Source organism: Brassica napus, chromosome C8, assembly GCF_020379485.1.
Source record: "Brassica napus cultivar Da-Ae chromosome C8, Da-Ae, whole genome shotgun sequence".
Lineage (NCBI taxonomy): Eukaryota > Viridiplantae > Streptophyta > Magnoliopsida > Brassicales > Brassicaceae > Brassica > Brassica napus.
The window spans coordinates 38,347,214-38,373,593 of NC_063451.1; the positions used below are offsets into that span (position 1 = coordinate 38,347,214).

General features: G+C 36.7%; 3 protein-coding genes and 1 long non-coding RNA gene across 5 annotated transcripts; 3 read left to right on the forward strand and 1 right to left on the reverse strand.

Moving 5' to 3' along the window:
- Nucleotides 1-529: 529 nt before the first annotated feature.
- BNAC08G27210D lies at nt 530-2,635 on the forward strand. 2 transcript variants are annotated; one of them, XM_022708896.2, is made up of 4 exons: nt 530-1,126; nt 1,284-1,422; nt 1,632-1,692; nt 2,054-2,635. In XM_022708896.2, the coding sequence occupies exons 1-4, from the start codon at nt 796-798 to the stop codon at nt 2,213-2,215; spliced, it is 693 nt and encodes a 230-aa protein (XP_022564617.2). In that variant the 5' UTR covers nt 530-795; the 3' UTR covers nt 2,216-2,635. The 2 variants fall into 2 exon arrangements, with proteins under 2 accessions (XP_022564617.2, XP_013663283.2); XM_013807829.3 differs by having other exon boundaries at nt 535-1,126; nt 2,072-2,635.
- On the reverse strand, nt 2,378-3,446 carry LOC106367964. The gene has a single exon (XM_013807830.3). It carries the CDS (start codon nt 3,172-3,174, stop codon nt 2,563-2,565), a length of 612 nt encoding a protein of 203 aa, XP_013663284.1. The 5' UTR covers nt 3,175-3,446; the 3' UTR covers nt 2,378-2,562.
- Nucleotides 3,447-19,702: 16,256 nt separating this feature from the next.
- On the forward strand, nt 19,703-21,777 carry LOC106367966 (WEB family protein At3g56270). Its single transcript, XM_013807832.3, has 2 exons — nt 19,703-20,028; nt 20,497-21,777. Exons 1-2 carry the CDS (start codon nt 19,876-19,878, stop codon nt 21,610-21,612), a joined length of 1,269 nt encoding a protein of 422 aa, XP_013663286.1. The 5' UTR covers nt 19,703-19,875; the 3' UTR covers nt 21,613-21,777.
- A 1,642-nt stretch (nt 21,778-23,419) lies between these two features.
- On the forward strand, nt 23,420-25,784 carry LOC106364921. The gene is made up of 2 exons (XR_001273363.3): nt 23,420-25,277; nt 25,382-25,784. It is a non-coding gene; the product is annotated as an uncharacterized LOC106364921 (long non-coding RNA).
- Nucleotides 25,785-26,380: the final 596 nt, after the last annotated feature.

A 26,380-nucleotide genomic window follows, 5' to 3' on the forward strand; every position in this document is an offset into this window, starting at 1 on the left:
ATCATAAGCATGATATAAATAAAACTATTTACCATTAATGATGGTACATATAAAACTAACTGTTGTGAAATAGTTCATATTTTCAAATGCAACATGTAATTATTATTATTTCCGTCCTAAGAGATGCTACTGAGATGTAAATTTCTAATGATTGTTAAAATTCTTAAATTCTAGTGTTATTGATTAATGGATTCTAACATTCTTAGTGTTCTTGATTTTATGATTGTTTGATCATTTACAAAATCTTTTGTTATCCAAAAAGTTTGGTTCTTAATGATTCTATAATTCTGTCAAACCTAATATTATTGGAACTTAAATTCTAGAAAAATTTACTCCAAATATTTTTTTTTAAAAATATTGCATATAACCTCTAAATTCTTAAAATCATTACGCTACTACTCTAAATTCTTAAAATCATTGCAGTACTATATCTTGATTCTTATAATCAACCAACTCGACATAAATTTTACTCCCACTAAACCTTCCTACATGTTAAGATGTTTAATTAATATATCACTTAATATCAGAAGAAAATTAAAATGTTTTCTATAATATCAAATTATTAATGTAACTGAAAAACACCCTTTTTGGGGATACATACCTGCAATAGGCAATATTTTTGATTTTTAATGAACTAGGCCCACTAATAATTTACCAAATCGGGCCCATTAATCCCCTCAGCTCTCAAGACTTCCTCAGAACTCTTCTCCTTCCCAAAATGTCCACACACTCTTTACCTTCCCGCCAATCTCCTCACGTAAACTAAACCCTCAGATTCCGACTCACCGGAGAAACATGGAACCTCATCGCCCAATCGCACGAAGACTACATCGCAAACCCCTCGGAGACTGCACCAACACCGTCTCCAGAACCACCAAGCAACAGTCATCTTCTTCCTCCTCCGTCATCAAATTCGCGAATCCGAGCCTCACTTCTTCTCTCAAGAGGTTAGTCGATCAAACCTCCCTCAGGGAGAGAAACAACAACGACAGCTCAAAGACTAGTCCCCGATTCGTTCCCAAGTCTCTTTCCACGAGCTTGAGGCCCGTGACTCGCCGTGTCTCCGCCGATCTGAGTTTCCCGGCGACCACGCCTTCTCGTCGCCAAAACTCGCGCTCCGGCGAGGGTAAGTTGTTTCACCTGCTATGGGTTGCAGGGTAGCATCTCGATTACGGTCTAATTGCAGTGGATTTGAAAATTTGCTAGGGTTTTCAATTGAATTTGAATGTGTTCTGTGTCTTTATTATATTAAGATGATGTTTAAGAGGTTGATTATGCTTTAGGCGTTGGTGGTGGTGGTGACAAGGAGGTTGCTGAGCCTTACACTGTTTACACGGCTAGAAGGAAGGCTTCTCCTGGGAGAAAAAGGAGTAACGACGCAGTGGCTGCTAATCTTCGTCTTGACTTGATATCAAGCCCTGGGTATAGTTATATTATATGATTGTTGGGTTCTGGGAGATTAAGATCTTGTATGACTAATGGTATGTAGAATCAGGGTAGAACGTAGTTATATGCTCTCTGGTTAGTGTTGAACCTAGTATGCCCATCAAACTTGTTTAGCATTTTGTGGCCTGTGTAAAATTTAAGTATCTTGTTGTTTAAGTGAGTCTTTTTGAAATGTGTATTCACAGAAAGAAAAGACGTCAAGCAAATGAAAACACAGTCAAGCCCTCGAAAGCGGCTCCCATAAAGGTGAATTCAGGAAGGCTCTAGCTTTTATAAACTTATCACAAGTGTTATAGTTTCTGTGTTGCTCGCACCTCTCTCTCTCTCTGTGGAAAAAAATAGTAATTGTTTTGTTCTGCCTCTAGCAAAATGTAAATTAGTGCATCTTATGTTTCAACAATGATCGGTCACAGCATTGTTCTGTAATCCATTCCTGAAACCAGTGCTACACCTAGTTGGAAGATGGATGTCTAGTCTTTCAATTGCGTTTATATTCTTCTCTTTATTTAAAAAGTGGACTTAGTACATTCTCATTAGGTTACACTGTTTAATTAGATATAGCTTGACGCTTGTATCCATTTGAGGAGCCTTTCTAAGTTTTCTCTAGTTTCTAATTACCTTACAGAGGCAGCGAACAACAAAGCATGAGGAAGATGATTTGGCTAGCGGAGTTTCTCAGGATTACATCGAGAAGCAGAGAGCTTACTTTGCAGAGATCGATGCATTTGAGCTGGCAGAAGAAGAGGTATCTGATAGCAACTTAGACTAAGTAAGAAGTGATAAACTATCTTAAGGATATGCATGACACACCTTAACACGTTCGTTCATATCACTGTATAGCTATGGCTTCTCCTCACATGAAATCTTTCACTGATCTATCTCTTAAATCTTAATACACATGACATGCCAATATCAGTTTATAATCTTTGACTTGGTTGTACTGGGAGAACTTTATTGGTTATGCAATGAAAAATGCCAGTTTACACTTTACAACACAAGCTTTATAGATATATACATCATAATACATTCATACATCAAAGCATTATAACACTTATTCTGTTCAAAGAGGCAAAGCAGTTCATAGGACGTAATCAAGAACACAACAGATTCACATACTCAAGCTTTGTTCACCTCGCCGGATCCATGTCTAGGACCAGAGAATAGAGCTCTCTTCATACTCCCCATTGAAGAAGTAAACCCTTTTCTTCCACCATTGGAGTAACACAGAGTCGAGGTCGGCGACGACGCAAGCTCGTGCTGTTTGTGGCTAGCGTACATAACCTGTGATTTGTTACCGTGACTGACTGGTTTTCTCAAAGAATGTGGCGGCGAGGAGGAAAGGGAAGATGAAGAAGATGTAGACGACGACCACGAATACGATGGCCCTGAAGAGACATAGTTGGTCGTCTTCTTGCTACTGTTACTGCTCTTCCTGAGATCATGAAACAGAGACATCGACAGGATTCTAGTCAGTTTTGTTCTCACCTTGGTCTGTGACGTCTGTCTCTTTGGCGTCGACAAAATCTCGGATGAGTAATACGACGGGGGCGGCGTGAGAGGCTGAGAAAAAGAACAATCGGGAAAGTGATTGTGTTTTGGTGTGCCTGGCCTTGACTCCCACGTGAATGGTATAGAGGCTCCGCCATAGTAGGAGGCTCTATCTTCTTCATCTTCTTGATCCTCATAGATTGCAGAGTACTCCACGTCATCTCTCACTCTTCCCGACATATTTAAACAAACTCTCTGTGTTGTGATCTCTTATGTCTTTGAGTCGGGTTCTTGTCGGAGTTTAAGTACGATAATGGAAGCAAGAAGTGCCAGATTCAAAGGTTGTCACACTAACACAAAAGTAAAGGGAGAGGAGCACCTTGTAGAATAGTCTTCTTTGCATGGTTGTAAGTGTGGATATTTATCATGGTTTGATTTTGTTGCTATTAAATTATTTTGGATTTTTCTATAGGGAAGAATTCATATGGACGAGCATATTACATGTATAAGAAACGATATCTCGAAATAACACATAGGGCAAGAAATGGTTAGATAATAAATGAAAGGTGGCTATCATACTGTTGGACTTGTATGCATTACTTAATGCTTCCCCATTAACTATGGGAGAGACGTGGAGATCACATTATTGGTAATGGTTAGTTATAAGTTTCAAAGCTATATGCATTGCTTAGAGTTTTAATATTTAGTATTAAATGTTACCTTATATATATTCTTCCCTCATTTGACGTTATTTCTGGTGTTCTTGTTATTAAGGAAATAATGATTAGACTAGCTAATCTCCACGTTTAAAGCTATAGCCTATAGACATGAAGACTCCACAACTAACGAAGTTTAAAAACCTTGTTTGTCGTAATAAGGAACTACTCAGACCAAAAGTTTGGGTATGTTTATACCCAAAAAGATATATAGTTACATTACATACTTTTGAATTATGATATGATGATAAATTAGTTATCGGATGATGTGTATATCATCAATTATATGAAAAGTTTTTATATATTCTGTTAACTGACCAATGTTTTAAAATATTTAATCATGGATATAGTAGTGATCAACCACCATAGCTATCAGTCGCAAAATATATACTTTTTGTGTTCCATTATTCGATGTTTAAGAAAATTATTTTGTTTCAATTTTAAACAGTTTTATAAATGTATATGCAATTTTAATATTAGTTTGTATTTTGAACTCTTTAAGTCCTAAAGACCATTTTATGATTGCTAAAATGTTTGTAATTCATATTTTATCTTGGATGAACAGACATTTGAGTTTGGCGGGAAGGCTCACACTCATTTCTTCCGTTATTCCAGGAATTATAGGCTTTTGGACGTCCGCCTTCTATATTCCTGGAAAGGTTTTAAATATGATTAATAGCTTATCTACTTCTTTTCTTTGGCATAGTTGTCTAGATAATCCTAGAGGTGCTAAAGTTTATTGGCATGATGTTTGTCGCCCTAAAGTAGAGGGTGGTTTAGGGCTGAGAAATTCAGCCTCTTGGAATATTGTGTTCGGTCTCAAGCTTATTTGGTTGCTTCACTTAAGAGCTGGATCATTATGGGTAGCATGGATGAGAAGGAAATATCTTAGCATTTACTCATTTTGGTCGTCTCAGCTAACGGTTCGCAACACATCCTGGATGTTTCAAAGGCTTGTAAATTTACGTCCCATAGCTCAGACTCTAGTTTACTATGAGATTAATGGCGGTGGCGAAACTTACTTCTGGTGGGATCCGTGGACTCCTTTTGGTCATTTGATCCAATATCTCGGCGCCTCTGGTCCTAGGGATCTAGGGATTTCAATTGACTCTCTTGTGAGTGATTGTTTAGTCAATGGTAGCTGGAATTTGCCTCATCCCCGTTCGGAAAGACAACTTCAGCTTCATATATTCATATCCACCTTATCTCTGGGAAATGGAAATGATAAGATTATCTGGAGAGTTAATGGTGTTCAAAGAGAAAATTTTATCTCTAAGGAGATTTGGGATTATACTAGGGAGAGGAGGCAGCTTTTTCCTTGGTCGTCTTTAGTGTGGCATGCTGCATCAGTTCCTAAGCATGCTATTACTTCATTGCTATTCATGTTGAATCATAATCCTACCATGGACAGGCTACTATCGTGGGGTCTTGATGTTGAAGGTACATGCTTGCTATGTGATTTATCTCAAGAATCCAGAAACCATTTGTTCTTCGAATGCGTTTACTCGGCGGAGGTTTGGAGAAACTGCTTGGCTCGCTTAGGCGTTTTCAATGCCCATACTACTTGGCAAAGTGTTATTGATTAGTTGTCTGGCTTTCCCCGTGATAGGATTGTCAAACTGGTCACTCTTCAGATCTGGCAAGCATGTTTGTACGAAATTTGGAAGAAACGGAACTCTCATTTTCATCTGGGAATAACTGCCCCTCCCTTCAAAATTTCTAAAAATGTAGTGCAACTGGCCAAAGCTACTGCTCTAAAGAATTCTGGAAGAAATTTGGGAAATGATATTTTCACATTCTGGTCTGGGGTTTAACTCCACTCTTTTGTCTCTAAAATCTTTCCATTGAAGTGTTTTCAATGTGCCTTCCCCCCCCCCCCCCCCCCCTTCTTCTCATTTTTTTTAAAGCTGTAATATTTGTTTCTCCTCCTCGTGTATTTCTGTACGTTCTTTTTAATATGAAAGCCCTTTAAAAAAAAAAAATTATTTTAAAACTAGTTTTATAACAAATTTGCGTTTATGCATCATATCTTACATTTTGGGGATAGAAAGAGTATATCTCTTAATGAGTGTATACGAGGGTTAAGAGTGCTAATGCATATTAACTTGCTTTAGTTTATTAACCTTGAATATTTTATGTTTATTTTTAAGTTGTAAATGGGTTAATTAAACTCTTGAAGTAGAGAGAACAATCTATCGACAACTAGACATTGAAGTTTTAGATATGTACACAATTATATACATGATTGTATGAACTAGACTATAAACTAGGGTACCTGTAGAGTGGTCGGTAACTGCTAAGTCCCAGCATTATTTAATTAAGAAATAGTTTGTCGGTTCTAATTTACATATGCGGAAAAAGAAATAGAAACGTGAAGGAGGGTGATTAATGATAAAGTGGCGATGATGAATCTTGATTCTTGAGAACGTTGGATGAAAGGAGAGGAAGACGGTTGAGACCGTATATTTATAATTTAATGGAGGTATTGCTCGTATTTGTACGTGGTCCATTCTCCTCCTACTCGGATTGTGCATGCTTTAATTAGATGGAGAAATATGGCCACAAACTCTCTTTTTATTAATGAAATGTCTACAAAGTTGGTTAGAAAACTATATGAGAAAGCTCCACCTATTTATTTCACGCACTCATTTACTCTAAATCATAAATCATAACATAATATCCCACGGGAAGATCATGTCAACTTCCGGATATCCCTGTATATTAATCCTGAAACATTACAACACGTTTTCGTACGCACTTGTCATCACTAGAAAAAATTTTAGAACTTTTAGAAAAATAATTTTGTCCATACAAATATATATTATATTTTTTATTAAACTAACTATCAAATTGATTAGTAGTGTTCAAAAAATATTTTTAATTATTTCCTTAAATAACAACTACGGAATTACCTAATATAGTTAACATATATATGACAATTAATGATTATGAATAATACATATTTGATAATAATTTTTGTATCCTCTCTCTTTTTTTTATTTAATTTTATATTAATAGATAAATTTAGATTTTTTCTTATATGTTATATTTTGAATTTCTTAAAACGACTATAAATTACTAAAAACAGTAAAAATCCCACATTGAAAATTTTGTGATCAATGGTTTAACTTTTTTTGTTCAAAAAAGATACAAATGATCATAAATCGTATGAATATGAAGTCTCATTAATAGATATACATAATATATATATATATATATATATATATATATATATCATTTAAATTAAATTATATACTATATAAAAATATAAAAATATGTTAATTTCAAAATTTGCATTGAATAGTTATTGAGATCTTAATATTTTGCTTTTGAAATTTTTATTGATAAATCTCACATTAAAAATTTTGTGATTAAAAGTTTAAATTTTTGTTACAGAAAATATACAAATGTTAATAAAATCATATAAGTAGGAAGTGTCAATAATAAATATTTATATTAAAATATATTATATATATCTATGCCAATATTACTAAAGTTTAAATATATACCATAAAGAGTAAATAAAATGATTGTTTTGATTTATTTAACAAAAACATGATTGTAAATAAACAATGGAGGTGTATTCAATTGAGAGTTTTAGGTGATTTGCAACAAAATGACAAATTTACTGTTATTCAAACATGAATTTTAAAATCTCATTTAAAATCCAATGTTATTAAACTGGGAGAATTGCCAAGTGTGACTCAAAACTTGGAGTCAAACCCAAAACAATACCCCAACTTGGGTCAAAGGCAAAAGTAACCTAAAAGGCTATTGAAATTACAACTATCCCCTTGTGACCAAACAAAAAAACGGAATTTTTTTTACGTTTCTACCCCTCGCAAGTCGTCTGTTTAGACGACTTAACTGAAAGTCGTCTGGACAGTTAGTCTTAAACATAATTTAAAAATTTTGTAAAAAATATTTTGATAAGTGAAAAATGGGAATTATGTAATTAACATATGTCTTAGGAGGTATAAATTAAGATATAACAAATTTCAATTGTTTTCAGCATAGATGAGTGAAAGTAGTGAGTCATGATATTCTTTAGTTTATGTTTCATCAACATATGTTGTAGTATTGTATGTGTTCTTAGGGTTAGATTTTGGAAAGCATTAAAACCGTTTTTGAAAATTTTTAAAATTACTTATGTGTGTTCATTTCTGTTTATAGTAAACACTATTTAAGTATAATTTGATTTTATAACGTGGTTAGTTAGTTAATCTAGTCATTTTAGTTTAGGGGTTCATTTTAGGGTCTAGGACGACTTAATATTTTGTCGTCTGAAAACAGACGACTAAATATTAAGTCGTCTGTTGTACATTATCAGCCAGAATAAGTCGTCTAAACCGGACCAAACCTTAAAGTTTACCAATGTACTTTTAAAGCTAACCGGATTATTTACCCATTATATAAGGTGATTTTTTTTTTTTTTTCATTTTTCGCGAAATTCAGAAACCCTAACAGTTCTCTCTCAAAACCCTAACAGTTCTCTCTCAAAGGCGATTTCGAATTCCCACGATTTCCGAACAAACCATCGTTCTTAACGTCGGCTATCTATCTCACTTCATTCTCACCGTTGTCGCCGGAGCTTCTTCTAACCCTAGCGCCGCCGATTCCTCTAAACCCTAGCGCCGCCGATTCCTCTAAACCCTAGCGCCGCCGCTTCCACTATTTCCGAACAAACCGTCGCCCTCGCCACCGTGGTCACCAACGTTCTCACCGCCGCTTCCTCTAAACACTAGCGCCGCCGCTTCTTCTAAACCCTAGCGCCGCCGCTTCTTCTCTGTAAACCTTAGCGCCGTTTCTCTGTAAACCCTAACGCCGCTAAGTCATCAATCTCGAGGAAAAGATGAACATAAAACGTTGTCTCTATCAATTTACTCATTCTCACCGTTTCACGTTTATTTTTTCAGATCTATAACCGCAATGACGAGTACTCCAACTCCTTCTGCGACTAATCAGGTCCGCTTTGTACTGGAAGATTTGTAAGTAATTTAAGTCGTCTGGAAAGTCTTCCAACTGGACGACTTAGTAGATGACTTAAATATAAGTCGTCCATTTGGAAGACTTTCCAGACGACTTAAATTTAAGTCGTCTGGAAAGTCGTCCAACTGGACGACTTTCCAGACGACTTAATTATAAGTCGTCTACTTATATTGTTGTCTTTGATTATTTTGCAGACAAAAAGGATGGATATTCCAGAACTCCCCCGTAGGTTATACACATCAGGGGAAGAGCCAGAAGCCCACAATAGCATTTCGTATCATACGGATAACAGCAAGTTGCATACTGCTCTTAGGAAAGCTCTTACTGATGACGAATTTGAAGAGCTCAAGGAGTCGAGTTTGGGAGTTTTCATCAAGTTCAAGGAGCAGGGATTTGGTTGGGCTTCAAGGCTGGTTCACTACATGCTCAGTTTCAAGCTGGACATTAAGAAGAAGTATGAGATGTGGTCTCTCGTTGGTCCAGAACCTTTGAGGTTTTCACTGTTAGAGTTTGAAAACCTCACTGGTCTAAACTGCGAGTACATCGAGGACCTTGAGACACCAAAATGTGACGTTACCCCAGAGATGGTTTCTTTCTGGGGGATGCTGGGAGTTCATCTGGAAGCTGGGCCAACTACTGATCAGATAATAGCAGCACTGAAGAGATGCGGGGATTGGTCCAGGGAAGATCGCAAGCGGCTCGCGTACCTCTCCATCTTCACTGGATTCATTGAAGGGAGAAAGTTTTCAACCGCTACACGATCTACTCTGGCAAGGCTAGTGATGGATTTAGAACGGTTTGAGAATTATCCATGGGGGAGAGTCGCGTTTAAGGTGCTGATGGACTCTTTGTGGAACAAAGAAATTGCTGGCTGTTACACCGTGGATGGGTTTATACAAGTTCTTCAGGTCTGGGCGTACACAGCTATGCCGGAATTGGGTGCTAGTATTGGTGGTCCCAGAGCAGACAGTCCGTCTCCACCGATACTGGCTTACGAGGGCAGCAGAGGCCGCAGATCAATGAAAGCTGCTATCTTGAGTCAGGTATTTACTTCAATCCAAAAGACTGCGCAGACGACTTATTATAAGTCGTCTGGAAGGTCGTCCAGCTTGACGACTTATCGGACGACTTATAATAAGTCGTCTGGAAAGTCTTCCCAGCTGGACGACTTATCGGACGACTTAATTAAGTCGTCTGGAAAGTCTTCCATCTGGACGACTTATTAGACGACTTATAATAAGGCGTCTGGAAAGTCTTCCCAGCTGGACGACTTATCGGACGACTTAATTAAGTCGTCTGGAAAGTCTTCCATCTGGACGACTTATTAGACGACTTATTATAAGTTGTCTGGAAGGTCTTCCATCTGGACGACTTATTAGACGACTTATAATAAGGCGTCTGGAAAGTCTTCCCAGCTGGACGACTTATCGGACGACTTAATTAAGTCGTCTGGAAAGTCTTCCATCTGGACGACTTATTAGACGACTTATTATAAGTCGTCTGGAAGGTCTTCCAGCTGGACGACTTAGTAGACAACTTATATAAGTCGTCTATTTAGTATTTTTTTTCAAATATCTAACTCGATTCTTCTATTTACTGCAGACCCGCGTGATCAACTTTGTTGAGAAGGACATTAGTGAAATGTGGCCAAAATGGGACTCTGAGGTTGAGGACCTGCCCGCGGAGAACATCATTAAAGTCATGTATGAGCGGAGACCGTGGAAGTGGACCATGGATTGCTGGGAAGTCACTGGTACTAAGGTCAATACAAAACCTAAGGTTGTGACTCCATCGAAGAAGGCCAAAGAGATGGTTGTGTTGGAGGAGGAGGAGGAGGAGGAAGACAATCCAAGACCTCGGAAGAAAGCTCGTAAAGAGGCTCCTGAAGAGGCTAGAGAAGAGGCTAGAGAAGAGGCTAGAGGGGTGACCAGAGAGGAGTTGGAAATTATGTTCAAGGGCGTAGCTGAGGCTATGGAAAAAGGGTTTAATAAGTGCATGAGGGAGTTTAGGAAGTTGTCTGATAGATTGGAAGCTGTGGAGAAGAAGGTTGGTGTCACCAATCAGGCTACCCCTCCACCTCTAACCAATCAGGCTACCCCTCAAGATAAACAGCCTACCCCTCTTGCCAAAGAAACCGGGGGTAGAAACAAACAGGCTACCCCTCATGCCAATGAAACCGTGGTTAGTAACCAGCCTCCTCCTCATCAAACCAAACAGCAGCCTCCTCCTCCTCAAAAGAAACAGCAGCAGCCTCCTCCTCTTCAAAAGAAACAGCCTCCTCCTCAAAAGAAACAGCCTCCTCAAATCAAAGATGTTAGTATCAAATCCAGGGTTAACTAGTTGTCCAGACGACTGTAAAAGTTGTCTGGACGACTAGTTGACCCTGGACGACTTAAACGTAAGTTGTCTGGACGACTAGTTGACCACGGAAGACTTAAATTTAAGTCGTCCAGGGTCAACTAGTCGTCCAGACAACTTTTATTTAAGTCGTCCAGGGTCAACTAGTCGTCCAGACAACTTTTATTTAAGTCGTCCAGGGTTAACTTGTGTGCAACTTTTATTGCAGAGATGGTTGCCGGAGGATACAGCAACCGAGGCGAACTCGGTAAATAAAGCAGATGGTGTCACCTCCAAAGAGATTGTTGCTGTCACTTCCACCGATCACCAACCGAGCCTCGCTTCCACAGATCAACAACCGAGCCTCGCTTCCACCGAGCCAAGCGATCCAGTTTCACAACCGAGCCTGGTTGTATTGGACAAGCGTGCAAAGAGTAAACGAGCGAAGAAACCTGCTCCTACTGTGAGATCTCCTTATATGGCAGAGAAAAAAAAAGATAAAGTGGCAGCCTATAATCCATTTCCGCCAGTAAACAAAGAAAAGTTGAAGGAACTCGCTGATTGGTTGAAAACTGATCCGTAAGTGATTGCTTTACCCATAATAGCTTGATTTAGTCGTCCAAAACTGATTGCTTTTTTGTTTGCAGTCATTATTTAACTAAGATCGAGGACAAACCACGTACATCACCAACAAGGTGGTACCACTTCCTCCGGACAGCCAGAGGATGGCTGGAAGACTGCGTAAGTCTTCTGCACACGATTTAAGTCGTCTACAAAGTCGTCCAAGTAGACCACTTTCCAGACGACTTAAAGATAAATCGTCTGGAAAGTCGTCTACTTGGACGACCACGTAGACGACTTAAATATAAGTCGTCTTCGTCTGGTAACTTCTAACTTGTTATATTTAATATGCAGCATATAGATGCTTGGATTAATGTGCTAAGGCAGAGGTATCAGGAGAACCCACAAGCTTTCAGGAGCGAGCGAATGTGCTTCCTGGATCACAACTTTTCTCAGTCTTGGAGAGAGCAGTATCAGCTCTTCAAAACATCGGAACCTGATCACAAAGGTTTAGGAAGAGTTCTACCTGGTGGGGCGTCGTATTTTTATGACGGATCAATACCTTCATTTTGCCAATCAAACAAGAAGTGGGGGGAGGACATTGATGATATCTATGCGCCAGTGAACTTGGACGACAAGCATTGGGTTGCTATTTGGATATCGATCCCTAAGAGGCACATAGTCGTCTGGGACAGCATACCTTCATCTAGTGTACCAGACGCATGGGATGCGATAATGGAGCCTTTTCTCCAGATGGTCCCTTATCTGCTTGTTGAGTGCGCAGCCACCGACGAAATGCGGGTCAAATACGGGTTGGAGCCATACACATATGAGAGACCGCTGAAAGGTGTACCCACGGCCAACAATGGTGATTGTGGCGTGTACACTGTAAAGTACATTGAATGTCATGCGCTCGGGGGCTCCTTTGACCCTAAAGACTTTGCTAGGTGCAACGCGAAGAAAATGAGGGATAATATGGCGGTGGATATATGGAAGGAGCTTGTTGATCAGCATCTGAAAGATAATGTGGATGGTGATAAGTTCGTGGGCATGTATGATTAGATTTGTATTTGAACATGATTTTTTAACATGATTTTTGTATTTGAACATGATTTTTTAACATGATTTTTGTATTTGAACATGATTTTTTAACATGATTTTTGTATTTGAACATGATATAAGTTGTCTGGAAGAAATAAGTCGTCTGGAAGGTTTTCCAACTGGACGACTTACAAATAAGTCGTCTAGAAGGTTTGGACGACTTATTATAAGTCGTCTGGAAGGTTTTCCAACTGGACGACTTACAAATAAGTCGTCTAGAAGGTTTGGACGACTTATTATAAGTCGTCTGGAAGGTTTTCCAACTGGACGACTTACAAATAAGTCGTCTAGAAGGTTTGGACGACTTGAAGGGATAGTAGAAGGTAGTCTAAAAATAAAATACACTTGAAGGGATAGTAGAAGGTCGTCTAAAAATAAAATACACTGGACGACTTAGTAGAAGGTCGTCTAAAAATAAAATACACTTGAAGGGATAGTAGAAGGTCGTCTAAAAATAAAATACACTGGACGACTAAATATTTAGTCGTCTGGACGGGTAATCAAGACGGGACGACTTAAATTTAGGTCGTCTGGACAACTAGTCAACTGGTTGTGTACATTGTGGTTTCGTATGGCCAGTTTCCTTGCAGTTTGAGCATCTCCGTGCCCTGTGTTTCTTCCTGGGTTTGTGTCCTCTCATCCTAGATAGCTCCAACCAAGATTGCCATCTTGATTTCTTCGGTCTCCCCCGACCACGCTTTAGTTCTGGAGGAAAGCATTCTCGTTCCTCAATATGTTGTGACACGATAGGATATATATTCTCTGAGTATCCTGCATACAGATAATTCTTTGAGTACAGTGGACATACAAGTGTGGAGATATGCAAACCAGCATGTATTCCAGCAGCTATAGCATGAGAGCAAGGTATTTTCTCCACTCCATAGACACCACAATCACACTTTGCATGTTCCAAATCAACCACACAGTCCATTTTGCCACCTTTGACAAAGAAATGCCATCCATCAATTGGTTCGACCGTCATCATACCCGCTATCTCTTCTCGAACAGCAAGCAAGTATTCAACAGCCCGGCTATGTTCAGTTGTGAGACTCAAAGCATCTTGTCTCCTTTTCCAATACCATTTTCCTAACTTCTGCCTTATGAACTCCAGCAGGAACGTAATCGGAAATCCTCTTGCTCGCTTCAGTGCGGAATTAATAGATTCAGCAATGTTGCTTGTTTTTATGTTGAACCTGTTCCCCTTACAATAAACCCTTGACCATAGCCTGACGTCGGCTTTCTCCAAATACGTTGCAAGTTCCGGGTTTGCACTCCGTATCTCAGCCATGTACCGGTCAAAATCATAAACCGTGTGAGCATATAACAGTGCTCTGTATGAAGTGGTGTAATCAAGCGCCATGCCAAACATGTTCCTCATTGCATCAGTGATATGCTGCGGAGTTATCCCATCAATGATTCCAACACGATCAATGAAAAGACTACCTACATACTTCGGAGTACAGTGTCTCCGCTGAGCGATTCGGTCTCCCGCTGAGCATAAATGTTTTTCCACATACTTTGTTACCCAAAACGTGTTTGTCCCATGTTTGACACTCGCTCTGACCTTCCATCCACAATAGCTAACCGGACATGTTGCCACAACGAGAGTTTTCGTTGATTTGTATAATCTGAAAGAAAACTTACCCCTCACTGCTGCCAACCGCAGCTCTGAAAGCAGTGCACCCTTGCTAACAAAACTCTGGTTGACATAGATGGTACCATTCGATTTTCCTCCTTCAATAGCATTTGTCTTAGCATATGCCTTTTGGATTTCTTCAAAACAAATATTATCATCATCTTCCTCGTCCTCATCTGGAACCTTTCCATAAAGACTGTAATCCCCACCATTCTGATCCGTTTCACCAACAATAGAATTATCAGCATCCTCCTCCCCATTTTCCTCCTCCCCATCTTGATTTTCATCTTCAACAAACTCATTATCACCAACATCTTCATCATCACCACCAACATCTTCTTCCCATTCACCAGCTTCATCATTATCACCAACATCTTTTTCCCATTCACCAGCTTCATCAATATCCCTTTTCTCTGAAACCGTTTCGACCTTGCTGCGGCTTGATACACAAAGACATACTCTATGGGTTTTGAGTATCTCCAGCAAGTTTCGAACTTGTCTATCACTTGTAACATGAATGGGAAGACTGCCTGGAGCCATCATCATTTCTGCTGGTAATGAGTAGCTAATCTCCACACTCACTGTTCTCATGTCCAGGTTATAATCTTCTTGAGCCATTGCAACAAGTTCAGCATGTGTTGAATCTTCATTCAATAAAAACAATCTTGCTCCTTTGAGATCATCAACCACAAAATCCCAACGGAAATCTCTCAACAACCATTCTCCATACACTGCATGTAACTGAAAAATCATCTGCAAATATTCAAAATAAAACACATTAGTAAACATAGAGAAAATGAAGAAGTTCAATAAACATTGCCGCAGACGACTTAGCATTAAGTCGTCCAGAAGACTTAAAGGTAAGTCGTCTAAAGAGGTCACTTTTGCAATTGAAAATTAAAAGGGACGACTTAATTCTAAGTCGTCCGGCTTTGTTTGTTAAAAAAAAAACTTCAGACGACTTATATATAAGTCGTCTACGAGAAACGGGCTAGTTTTGCATTTGACCGAATCGTGTCAGATCTTTGACTATTTCTGGACGACTTATAATTCAGTCGTCTCTGGGAAAGTTAAAATTTCAATATTTTATGAAAACTTGACGACTTACGTGTAAGTCGTCCTAAGGTTAGTTTTGTAATTGAAAAATAAAACTTGAAATTTAACTTTCTCCAGACGACTTAGATGAAAGTCGTCCAGCTAAACGACTTAATTTAAGGTCGTCCGGGATAAGCAAGGTTTGACTAGAAAATTGGGAAAAATTCTGGACGACTTTGCTTTCCCCGGACGACTTTAAATTAAGTCTTCTGGAGGGACGACTTTATATTAAGTCGTCTGGTTAAAGTTAAATTATGAAGTTTTATTTTTCAATTACAAAACTAACCTAGGACGACTTACACGTAAGTCGTCAAGTTTTCATAAAATATTAAAATTTTAACTTTCCCAGAGACGACTGAATTATAAGTCGTCCAGAAATAGTCAAAGATCTGACACGATTCGGTCAAATGCAAAACTAGCCCGTTTCTCGTAGACGACGTATATATAAGTCGTTTGGAGTGTTTTTTTTAACAAACAAAGCTGGACGACTTAATTTAAGTCGTCCGTTTGACCAGAAGACTCATCAGTAAGTCTTCTACATACAGATGACTTACTAGTAAGTCTTCTACGCGAACAGATCTTGAAAAAAAATTCAAATTCGTACCTTAAACTAGGTGAGATGACTTCGTTTGCACACAGGGTCTTCTCCAACCACCCAGAACCTCAAACGAAAGCAACCGTAAGTAAAAACGAAAGAAATATGGCTCTGTTAACCATAGCCCATATTTTGAATCAAAAGCTTGAGTTTTTTGGATGAATATAGAGAGAAAGTGAAAGAAATGTTGTTTTTAGTTCATAACAATTGAAACAGAGAGAGTGTAAAGAGATTTACGTGCATTAAAGGGCATTAAAAGCTCCAAACAGTTCGTACAAGGTTGTTGCCACTATTCATTGCAGTGGCAATATTGTAAATACTTGAAGAAGATGAGGTTGAGACAGTAAAGAAGCCATTTTCGAAAAAAAAAAAAACAAATTGTTAATGGCATTTTCGTAGATAAAATGCAGGTGTGGGGTTAAAATCTCAAAAAAAAAAGGAGTCAAAAGAAAAGGTTAGTTTTCTGTTTGACTCCAAGTTTTGAGTCACTTTTGCAAAAAGCCCTATTAAACTTGACACTTTATAAACTACTCTCAAATCCAGTGTTATTGAAAATATTTTAAGTTGTGGAGTTTTCAAGTTTTCAAGTGATTTTAGAGCGTTTGAGTGGAGTTTTTTAGTTAAAGTTTTTAAAACTCAAATCTCATGGTTTTAGGTGATATTCTAGGGTGTTTTAAGAAACATTATTTTAATTTCTACAATTCAGTGAAATCATCTAAAACTTCATTAAAATAAAAATCACCTCAAATTTTAGATTGAATACATCTTCCAAAAGGTATTGGTTTTGATTTATGTGCTTACTCTAATATATATATTTTTATGTATATAAATTATTTTTAAAATAGGTGGTTTCTAATATGTTATTTGATCCTGATAATCTCAGAAATACACTTCTTCAAATTGAATTGATTTTTAATATTGGAAGCACTATATATATATATATTTATATATATATATATATATATTATTTATTTCAGATTAAATATTTTAGTCTTGATTTTTATTCCTAAAAATCCTTTAATGAATTATTATGACAAGATTCCAATCACCTCTTTTGAGTTTGTTCGAAGAATGAGACATTTGATCATTCTTCTAATATTTGTTTTTGGCTATTATAAATGGAAGAATGACATATTTGAACTATTTATTATAAGTTTTCTGGTTTATCATTTAATAAATCAAATAGTTCTTACTTTATATGTATTTTACATATACTAGAATAGTAAAGTATTATATATATTTTTATCGGTATACTCTTAAGTAATTAAAATTCAAAAACGTAGGTTAATAAAATAAGTAATTTTTTTGTTGTTCTAGAATTAGATAACTTTTAGACTGAACTGGTGAATATATACTAGATAGATATTTATATTTCGATTTTCGAGTATGCACTTATATTCTATAACAACTTGATATATTAGATTTGAACACTAACCTGTGAATAGAGTTTACCGGTGATTTTTTTCAAAAATTTGATTCTTAGATATGTATCTAGAGTGGAACTCATTTTTACATATGTCTATTTTTTAAATTGACACATATGTAATTCACTGAATTCATAGAAGAAGTTATAAAAAAACAAAATTATTATCAGTGAAAAAGAAACGAGAACGAAAGCACAATTTTATAGAAGTATAAAATGAAATCACTTATGAACAGTTAATAGTAAACAAGCAGGAAACCTAATCCTCTTTCGGCATTTTACAATCGATGTTGTCTATATGGTTTTTGTGATTTGTGTCAGCCGTAAAGTTTAATTTTTTCTGCATATGAAGTCTTAAAAATAACTAAAATGAGCTATAATACTTAACTCTTCAACAACGATGATACATTTAAGAGATCAACATTTGTATTCGTCATTTTACAGTCAATCAAAATTGTAGTATTGCAAATTTTTAAAACCATCTAATGAACACACATTAGTATAAAAAACTCACTCCGCACAAGCGCGGGTTATCATTTAATGAAGTCGTATATTTGAATACAAACAACATAGCTTTTGTTCTATTAGAAAATCAGGCTACACTCGGTTCATGTTGTAAGAACAATATGTAACATCTACAATAATATATGAAATGGTTTATAAAAAATGACTACATATATCATAAAAGTACAGTTCTTTTGTCATAGATGTAGATTTTTTCTTCAAAATTAATCACGTTTGATCTAAAATATATCAGTTAAAATTATGTCGGTATCTTGTGAAGGAAGATAAAACATATAAAATTCATATAGTGATTACAATAAACGTTTTTTCTATAAAAAAAAAATTGCATCAACTTTCAGACGAAAACTGAAATTCAAGAACCACAAGAAAAACATGTGAGCTCACGCACGATGGCGGTCGGGGTTACAGAGACGTTCACATAAATATGTAACTGTACCGATAGTTGTTACTTTTTTCTAGTAAAGTTTTATTTTCTAAAAGAAGAGGTGCCATATTTGTTAAGGGATCTTGTCTTTGGTCCAAAAAGATTATGAGTTTAGCTCCAGAATTTCTTACAAAAATAATAAATATGTAACTGTATCTTGTAAAGTTTTTTTTTTTTTTGAAACCCATATTAATTAAAAGGGGAAAGGTTAGATGGAAGCCATAAAAGCTTCGTCAACCACCATATTGTCAGATACATTCAAAGCGAACTTTGCTAAACGATCAGCTTGGGTGTTTCTCTCCCGAGAAATCCAAGAAAATACAACAGAATCGTAGACAAATGCAAAGGATAAGATATCTGCAGCCACTCCATAGAGCTCTGGTATGCAAGAGCCGGTCTTCAAGGACCTGATCAAATGGGCAGAGTCTGACTCAAACACCACCGTCTTCAGATGCTCAAATGTCGCTGATTTAACGGTCTCAAGTAGAGCTAAGCCATCTGCCATGAGGGCCGAGTTGACCCCAGCCACCCGTTTGTGGAAAGGCCGCTGAGAGTTTGTGGAAAGGCCGCTGAGAAGAGGGTGAGAGGAGCACCCATCCCAGCCCCGCCATCGTACCAATGGGGGACCAAGATGCGTCTGATCTTACAATAGTTGCGTCCTGTGGATATTGGGGTGGGGCATGTGCTCTCGTCGCTTTATGAGAACCAGTATGGGGCTGGTTTGAGTCCCATTCTCGGGCCAGAGTTATCGCCATAGATAGAGAGTCTTCAGGAGCGCATGAGAATCCTTCAAATACGAATTTATTACAGGCCTTCCATATGCTCCAGAGGATCCAGAGAGCCAGAGATTTCGAAGTAATTCCAGCAGGAGGCAGACATTGTTTAGAGCAGAGCAATGGCCACAAGTCAGCCAAATCTATCATTCAGCTAATTTCTAGTTCAGTAGTAAAAAGAGCGAGGCGCCAAACCTTTTTAGCATACTGACATTGGAAGAAAAGATGAATAATAGATTCAGGCTCTCCACATCTTTTACATCTTGAATCGACTGGGACATGTCGGTCCAGAAGCCGTTCTTGTAAAGTTCATATTCTTATTTTATATACAGTAATTTACTAATTTTGGTCAACTTATACAAAAGATTATAAATGACGAATTGGCGACCTGAATTCGTCACGATACCTTTAGATACTTCCGTGATCAACGGCCCAAGTTAGCTTCCTTAATCAACGGCCCAAGAACACCAAGTTTCACGTCAAGTATAGTCAAAGAGAGACAACATACGTTGATTATGAGAGCCAAAGAACCAATCAATACAAGCCACGTACACACCCTTGATTATCCTCACTACGTTTCTTTAATCCTGCCTTGGTCGTTTTGACTCATTAACGAGAAAACACAATGATAGCGAATCACTTAGAGCTCTTTTCTTTATAATGTCTCCTTCTGCGCAGTAACCATGATTACTGTGATGAGCTTCTCTTTAAATTCTCTTAACCTTTTGAGTTTTGACAAACCATTTTGTTGTTCTTGAGGCTGAGAATGGCTGAGAGGAGGCTTCAAAAGAACCCTGCGGCGGAGGCTATTCCCGGTACACCGAGAATCCGGGATGTGAGAATCGTATCCGGGTCGGAGGTAACCGGATTATGTAGTCGTGGGTCTTCTCGGGTTCCATTCAAACTCAAAGACAATTACGTGAGTTCTGTCTTTCTTTTAACTCTTGTTGTGCAATGCATGTTTAAGTATCATATGTTTCATGTACAAATTCATTGCCTGCCAAAAAATTTAGAGGCTATAAACAATTTAGTGAGATTTTAATAATTTTTTTTTACAAATTTAGGAGCCATACAGATCAATGCTTCATTGACCTAAATCAGGACCTTTCCCCTTGATGTATTTGTGTGACAGTTTCAAAGTCGTCTTGAATTGTTTGCTCTGGTCTGTGGTTAGGTTAAAATGTTATCTAAGGCCATGTCTGAAAGTTTCAATGCTTCTGTGCATATATGATGTGGTTGCTCTCTAGAGCCGGCAAAATATATACTGACTTTTATATTATTTAGCATGAGAATTATGCAAGTTCTACATTACATTTAGTTTACGTTGGTGTCTGAAACATGAGAACATGGTTTATAATATGTTTTTGATTGTTTGTTGATTCTCCAGGACGGTGTGGGAGAATTTGACCTAAAGAAAATGGAAGAAAATGCAGCAAAGCTTGAGAAGGATCTGATCATGAAAGAGTTAGAAACTCTAGATTTTCTAGAAGCTCTTGGATCAACAAAAAAGATCGTAAAAGACTTGAAGCTGGAGCTGCAGCAGCAACAACCCATGAGATGCATGGAGAGCCCTGAACATCTCCATTCACAAATCAAAGAGATGAACCATGATGAACGTTGCCATCGTAGTAGTCCCATGAGGTCTCCAGATATGATCTTGATGGAACTGAAGCAAGCCAATATGAATCTTGGTAAAACCATGGAAGATCTTTCAATGATCCGATCCTACGTTGAATCTTTGAATATGAAGACGGTGGAACATAAAGATTTTCTTGGAGTGGCGTCTCTAGCTGAGGAGCTCAACAGTTTGAGGTTAAAACATGATGATGAAGAGAGATTCATTACCAAGAATGTATCCGTGAACCCGAAATGCGAACAAGTTAAGATGGTTGTTGAAACCAATGATAACAAACATAGCAATGCATGTCTGAAAACCGCAAAAATGAGATTGGTTGCTGCAAGAAAAATGGAGGAAGCTGATAGAGCAGCGGAAGCACTTGCCATTGCTGAAATGGCCATACTATCCAGCAAGAAAGACCAAGAAGAGTTTTGCTTTCCAGAGCCACCGAGGTCACCTTTAACACTCAAAGAACAAATGCAAGAAGACATATCCATTGAGATCATGAGGAAGCTGGAGGAAGCTAATGAAGAAGTTAAACAAAGCCAACGAGCCTTAGAAAATGCGTTAAACAGAGTAGAAATCGCTAACGTGAAGCAGCTTGAAGCAGAAGATGCGGTTCGCCAGTGGAACATTGAGTCATGGAAAGATCAGAAAGCTATTAGAGCAAAGCGGCCCATGAGAGATGATAACATTCCTCGACGCTCCTTCTTGAGCCATGTGAGCCAGCACGAGCCGGTTGATAATCTCCCTAAGCCGATGCTAAAACGTAATGTTTCAGTCGGCAGTGGCCTAAACCGGAAACAAGTCCCTAACATTGATGAGAAACATTTGAGGAGAAAGTTTAGATTCATGCACAACACGGTTCCTGAACAAATAGAGTAAGCAAAACCTCAGCCTTTGATGAAAACACATGTTTTGTCATTTCAGTTCTTTTTTTTTTTAATTTATCTTTTGGTTTTAATTCGTTTGATCATATATGAGTGTTGTTTGCTTCTATTATAAACAAACCATAATGATTATTATGAAATGTGTCGTTTTTATTCAAAATGTGACCAAAAGAAAAAATATTATGAAAAAACTAAAGTTTTTTTAATCAGCGGCTTTGGGCTAGTGGTACTTGAGGGGAAAACCCCCAATACAGTACCCGCAGTTCGAGTCTCGCTGGCCACCCGGGTTAGGGTTAAATCCCAAGAATACGTGGAGTGCCGTGGGCCTCGCGGGAATAGTCGGTTGAACACGGTCGCCGGAAACCCGCGGTTACCGAAAAAAAAAACTAAAGCTTTTTGTAATGATAATTGATTATTGGAGTTAGTGAACGGCACTGCTCATACTATGATTTAGGTGGTGAGAAACTTCATTATTTTATGAGCTTTAATCAATGTATTAAAGGGTTAGATTAACTGTCTGATTTGGTGATCCGTAATGAATAAACTCAACTCAACTACTTTACAAACTTTTTTGCTCTTGGAGCATCTCCAAATGAAACTTTATAACTTCAAATATAAAGTTTTTTGCTCTCCAAAAAAAAAATTCAAAACATTAAATTTAGAGTTTTAAGTAGTGAAGTTTCACTACTCAAAACTCCAAATTTAAAGTTTCATCTTTTTATTTGCATTTAGATTCTTATAATTAATTACACATCACTTTTATGATTTTCAAGTATTCTCACATTTATTATTTTATTCTTTAAAACTTTTGTATATCATAAATATTTCAAATTTATTTTAATAAATTCAAATTTTACACAGAAAATTAAATAATTTTTTTAAAAATATGATTTATAATATTTAAAACTAGAATTAGACTACAAGAATATTACAAAAAAAACTTGATAAAAAACCTTTTTAAAAAGATACATGAAAACATAATTATCATACAAATTTAAATATTACAACAACACTAATAGTCTAGTAAAAAATTTTCGGAACTTTTAAAATATTGTCCAACCAAATTTTGTGTAACCAAAGATGGAGCATTACAAGAATAATTTAATGGAATAATGTGGTATTTTGCTTGTAGTTTAATATTTAATTATGTATTTATGTTTATAATTTTATATTTTAGTATAATATTTTATTAATTAATATTACTGTAATATTTTTATATATGTTCTAGTTACTTATAATTTTTTATGGATTTATATTAATTATAAAAAATATAAGGACCATAGTGTAAATTACAAATAAATTTGAAGTTTCAATTTTGGAGAAGAACACTTTGAAACTTCAAATATAAAGTTTTGCAAACTCTAAAATAGAGAGTACTTTTGGAGATACTCTTAGACTTCAAATGTATATTTTTTAATGGGCAATTCTCCTAAGTAGACAATTTTCAAGTTTTGGTCACAAAAATAGACCACAAGGAGGAAAAGACCAAAATGTTTCATTTAATAAGTAAAATAACACTAATACCCTAGATATGAAAAGATAAAAAAAATAAACAAATTAAAAAAATAAAAAAATAAAAAAATAAATTTTTTTATAGTTTTAGATTATATGTTTTCAAATTCGAATTTTTTTATAAATTTTTTTTTTGAATTTTTTTTTTTTTGAAATTTTGTTTTTATTTTTTTCAAATTTTCTTTTTGTAATTCGAAAATACTTTTTGAAACTATTTTTTAAATTTTTATTTTCAAATTTTTAATATTTATTTTTTATTTTATAAAATTTTAAACCTCAATCCCAAATCTCCACCCCTTAACTTTAAACCCCAATATTTGGATTAGTTAACCCTAGGAGTATAAATGTATATTTACCTTTTTAATGAAACATTTTGGTCATTTTCCTCTTTGTAGTCTATTTTTGTGACCAAAATTTTTTTAGTGCTATCCTAGGATATTTCTTTTTTAGTCTCTTTATCTTATTTTGAAAAAGTAATTTTCATACCTTTATTGCAAATTCTTGATTCTTAAATAGAAAAATGTAACCACTTATCGAAACATTCCCATAGATCTTATGGTACATTTGGAAGGCACGCAATGATAAGTTTTTTAATGGAAAAGAGATATCACGAGTGGATACTCTCCAGGTAGCTTCCATTGAAGCGGGATGCTGGAGAAAAGCCAACCTTCTTGAGGAGAGCGAGGAAGAGGAGCCACAGACTGTCCCTTCGTCTAGCTCGACTCTCCTTACGGACCCTCAACGCACGACCTGTCAAATCGATGCATTATGGACTGAGAATGGCACGGTTAGTGGTTTAGGGTGGTTTTACAAGGATCAAATGGGAGTCGAGAGATTTGGCCTCCAAGGATGCCGGAAAAGCCTATCGCCTCTCCATGCTGAGATGGAAGGACTCATATGGGCGATGACATGTTTGCGAGATCTACCTTGCACCTTGATTCATATAGAGACGGACTGTTCCGACTTGGTAGACATGATTGCAAATCCTACCGACTGGCCAGCGTTTACCTCCGAGCTAGTCTCCTTTAAACGACTACAGGCCGAATTCTCAGTTTTTAGCATTGACCACATACTCAGATCCAGGAACTTGCGTGCGGATTCTCTTGCGAAAGAGGCGAGAAATAGTGGTGTACTCTTTTCCCATATAGATCAGACTCAGCTGGACAGAGCGTCTCTTCGGAACGACTTATGCCCGACTACCACTTGATCTAAGAAGATGGGCGTCGACAAAAAAAAAAAAATATAGAAAACTGTAACATTCAGATTGTACCGTGGATAAAAAAGGAAACTGTAGTTATTCTTTCTACGAGTTTGGCGTTGACGTCGATATCAGTTCAGAATGATGACGTGGCCATGACTTTGAAGACAATCTTAACAATCCAGTAATAAAATGCCACGTGTTTTTGTCTGCTACATTAGATATCGCCGTGTTACCTTCTTAATGGCTGGAGAGTAGGACGAGGAGTCACGGACAACGAAATAAAGAAAAAGGGACAAAACCTGAACAGATAAATAAATAATTAAGAGCGGCGTGGGTTAGCAAAATCGTGGTCTCTTATACTAAAATGTATCCAACTCCAAACACGTGGGCTTAACTTTTCGCCGTGTCGACGATCCGACGGTACGTTCGTGCTTTTTAAATTAGGTTGCTTTGCTGGTCTCGTGTCAATAATCCAAAGACGATGCCTTTTAGTTTATATTTTAAAATGCTGTCGTTAAAGAAAATTGTTAATATCTCCGTTTCATTTTAGTTATCGTTTTAGATTTATGCACACAGATTAAGAAAACATATAATTTTATATATTTCCAAAATAAAAACACAATTACCTATACAACTAACCATATTTCAACTAATAGAAAAATAAATTGAAGAATCTAATTAATAAATTTTGCATTGAAACTTTAAAACGACATTTATTTTGAAACGAAAAGTTTTCCTTACGACGACAATTAAATCGAAAAGAAGGGAGTATAATACTTACTGCTTTGCTTATATAAGGAGAGGTTGTACAGTCCATAGAGATGCAGAATTGCATATCAAACTCCATGAGATAGGGAAAGACGAGAAGGAGAAAGATTGGTCGTCCATTGTATGGCGGCTTGACCACCGTACATCTGGCTCGACGGTTGGACTTACTCTAAACCATGGTACCGTATGCAAACACTCTGATCTCATTCTTGTATTTCCTATAGGCATATAAGGTATAATATGTTATTCTGAGAATATTATATATGCAAACCATAAAATGCAGGTAAAAGTGATCTCAGGCTAAAACCATACGGAGAAAGAGAAGATCTTTTAGGCATGGGTGGGATTTTCGTGATAAAGGTGGAATATTCACATATTTAGTTTATGGTCGGATTATAATATAATTAAATCGGATGAAAGTTTTGATCATGGATTGCTCTGAAGTCTTAACTAAGTGGGGGATGGTATTCCAATCTTGTATCAATGTGTACTTGGGGTTAGTAGTATAAAGCATAAAACATCAAAGTATTAGAATATTCTCCATCTATGTCTTGTTCATCCGGCGTTAGTAATGCAGATTTGCTTCTCTAAATGTGTGTCAAACGGCAAGTCATTTTTTATGGCTATCATGTAATGCAGTATTGATTAGTTTTCCACTAGTTGTATCGATTGCGTTTTTATGTTTATCATCTCTGGTTAATGATTATTTTCTAATAAACATATCAGTCCCAAAAAATCTGAAGAAAAACTATTGACATAAAAAAACAAAAACAACATATTATATTTAAATAATTATAAGCATTAGCAGTTTAGCACATCTCTAACTCACTGGATGAGTGTTTCCATTGCATATATCAAGCTTTTGAGTTCAGTGTAAGTATTCAAACTCAAGGAGGACAAAACCATACCCATACACAGCCATTAGCTCATCCTTATGCCAATAAGAAGCATTTGACAATGGATTAATGATTAATTATCTAGCATCAAAATAAAAACTAATTCATGGGCTCTCAATAGATTTTTTAGTTCCAGATGACACGGGGGTATATTACTTTTATGGTTAATTGAGAGGAAGAGCAAACTCTAGATGAGCTTCAAACTATTACACACTTTTAAGACAGTATTCTTCATTATATTAGATATAGATAAATGCACATTGGTGTAATCTTTCCTGTTGGGAATATTACCCAATATCGATGAGATGAAGATGAGATTAGACAACTAAAAGATTTAAGAAGAAGACTCTTTATAATTTTGGAAAGGGTTTACAAAGATTTTGTTT

Bases quoted from the DNA above. Each gene is read 5' to 3' on its own strand.
- BNAC08G27210D (XM_022708896.2), top strand. From the start codon at position 796: ATGGAACCTCATCGCCCAATCGCACGAAGACTACATCGCAAACCCCTC. The intron at 1,127-1,283 runs GTAAGTTGTTTC...ATTATGCTTTAG, and splicing joins AAACTCGCGCTCCGGCGAGG to GCGTTGGTGGTGGTGGTGAC. The intron at 1,693-2,053 runs GTGAATTCAGGA...AGTTTTCTCTAG, and splicing joins CGAAAGCGGCTCCCATAAAG to TTTCTAATTACCTTACAGAG.
- LOC106367964 (XM_013807830.3), bottom strand. From the start codon at position 3,174: ATGTCGGGAAGAGTGAGAGATGACGTGGAGTACTCTGCAATCTATGAG.
- LOC106367966 (XM_013807832.3), top strand. From the start codon at position 19,876: ATGGCTGAGAGGAGGCTTCAAAAGAACCCTGCGGCGGAGGCTATTCCC. The intron at 20,029-20,496 runs GTGAGTTCTGTC...TTGATTCTCCAG, and splicing joins TCAAACTCAAAGACAATTAC to GACGGTGTGGGAGAATTTGA.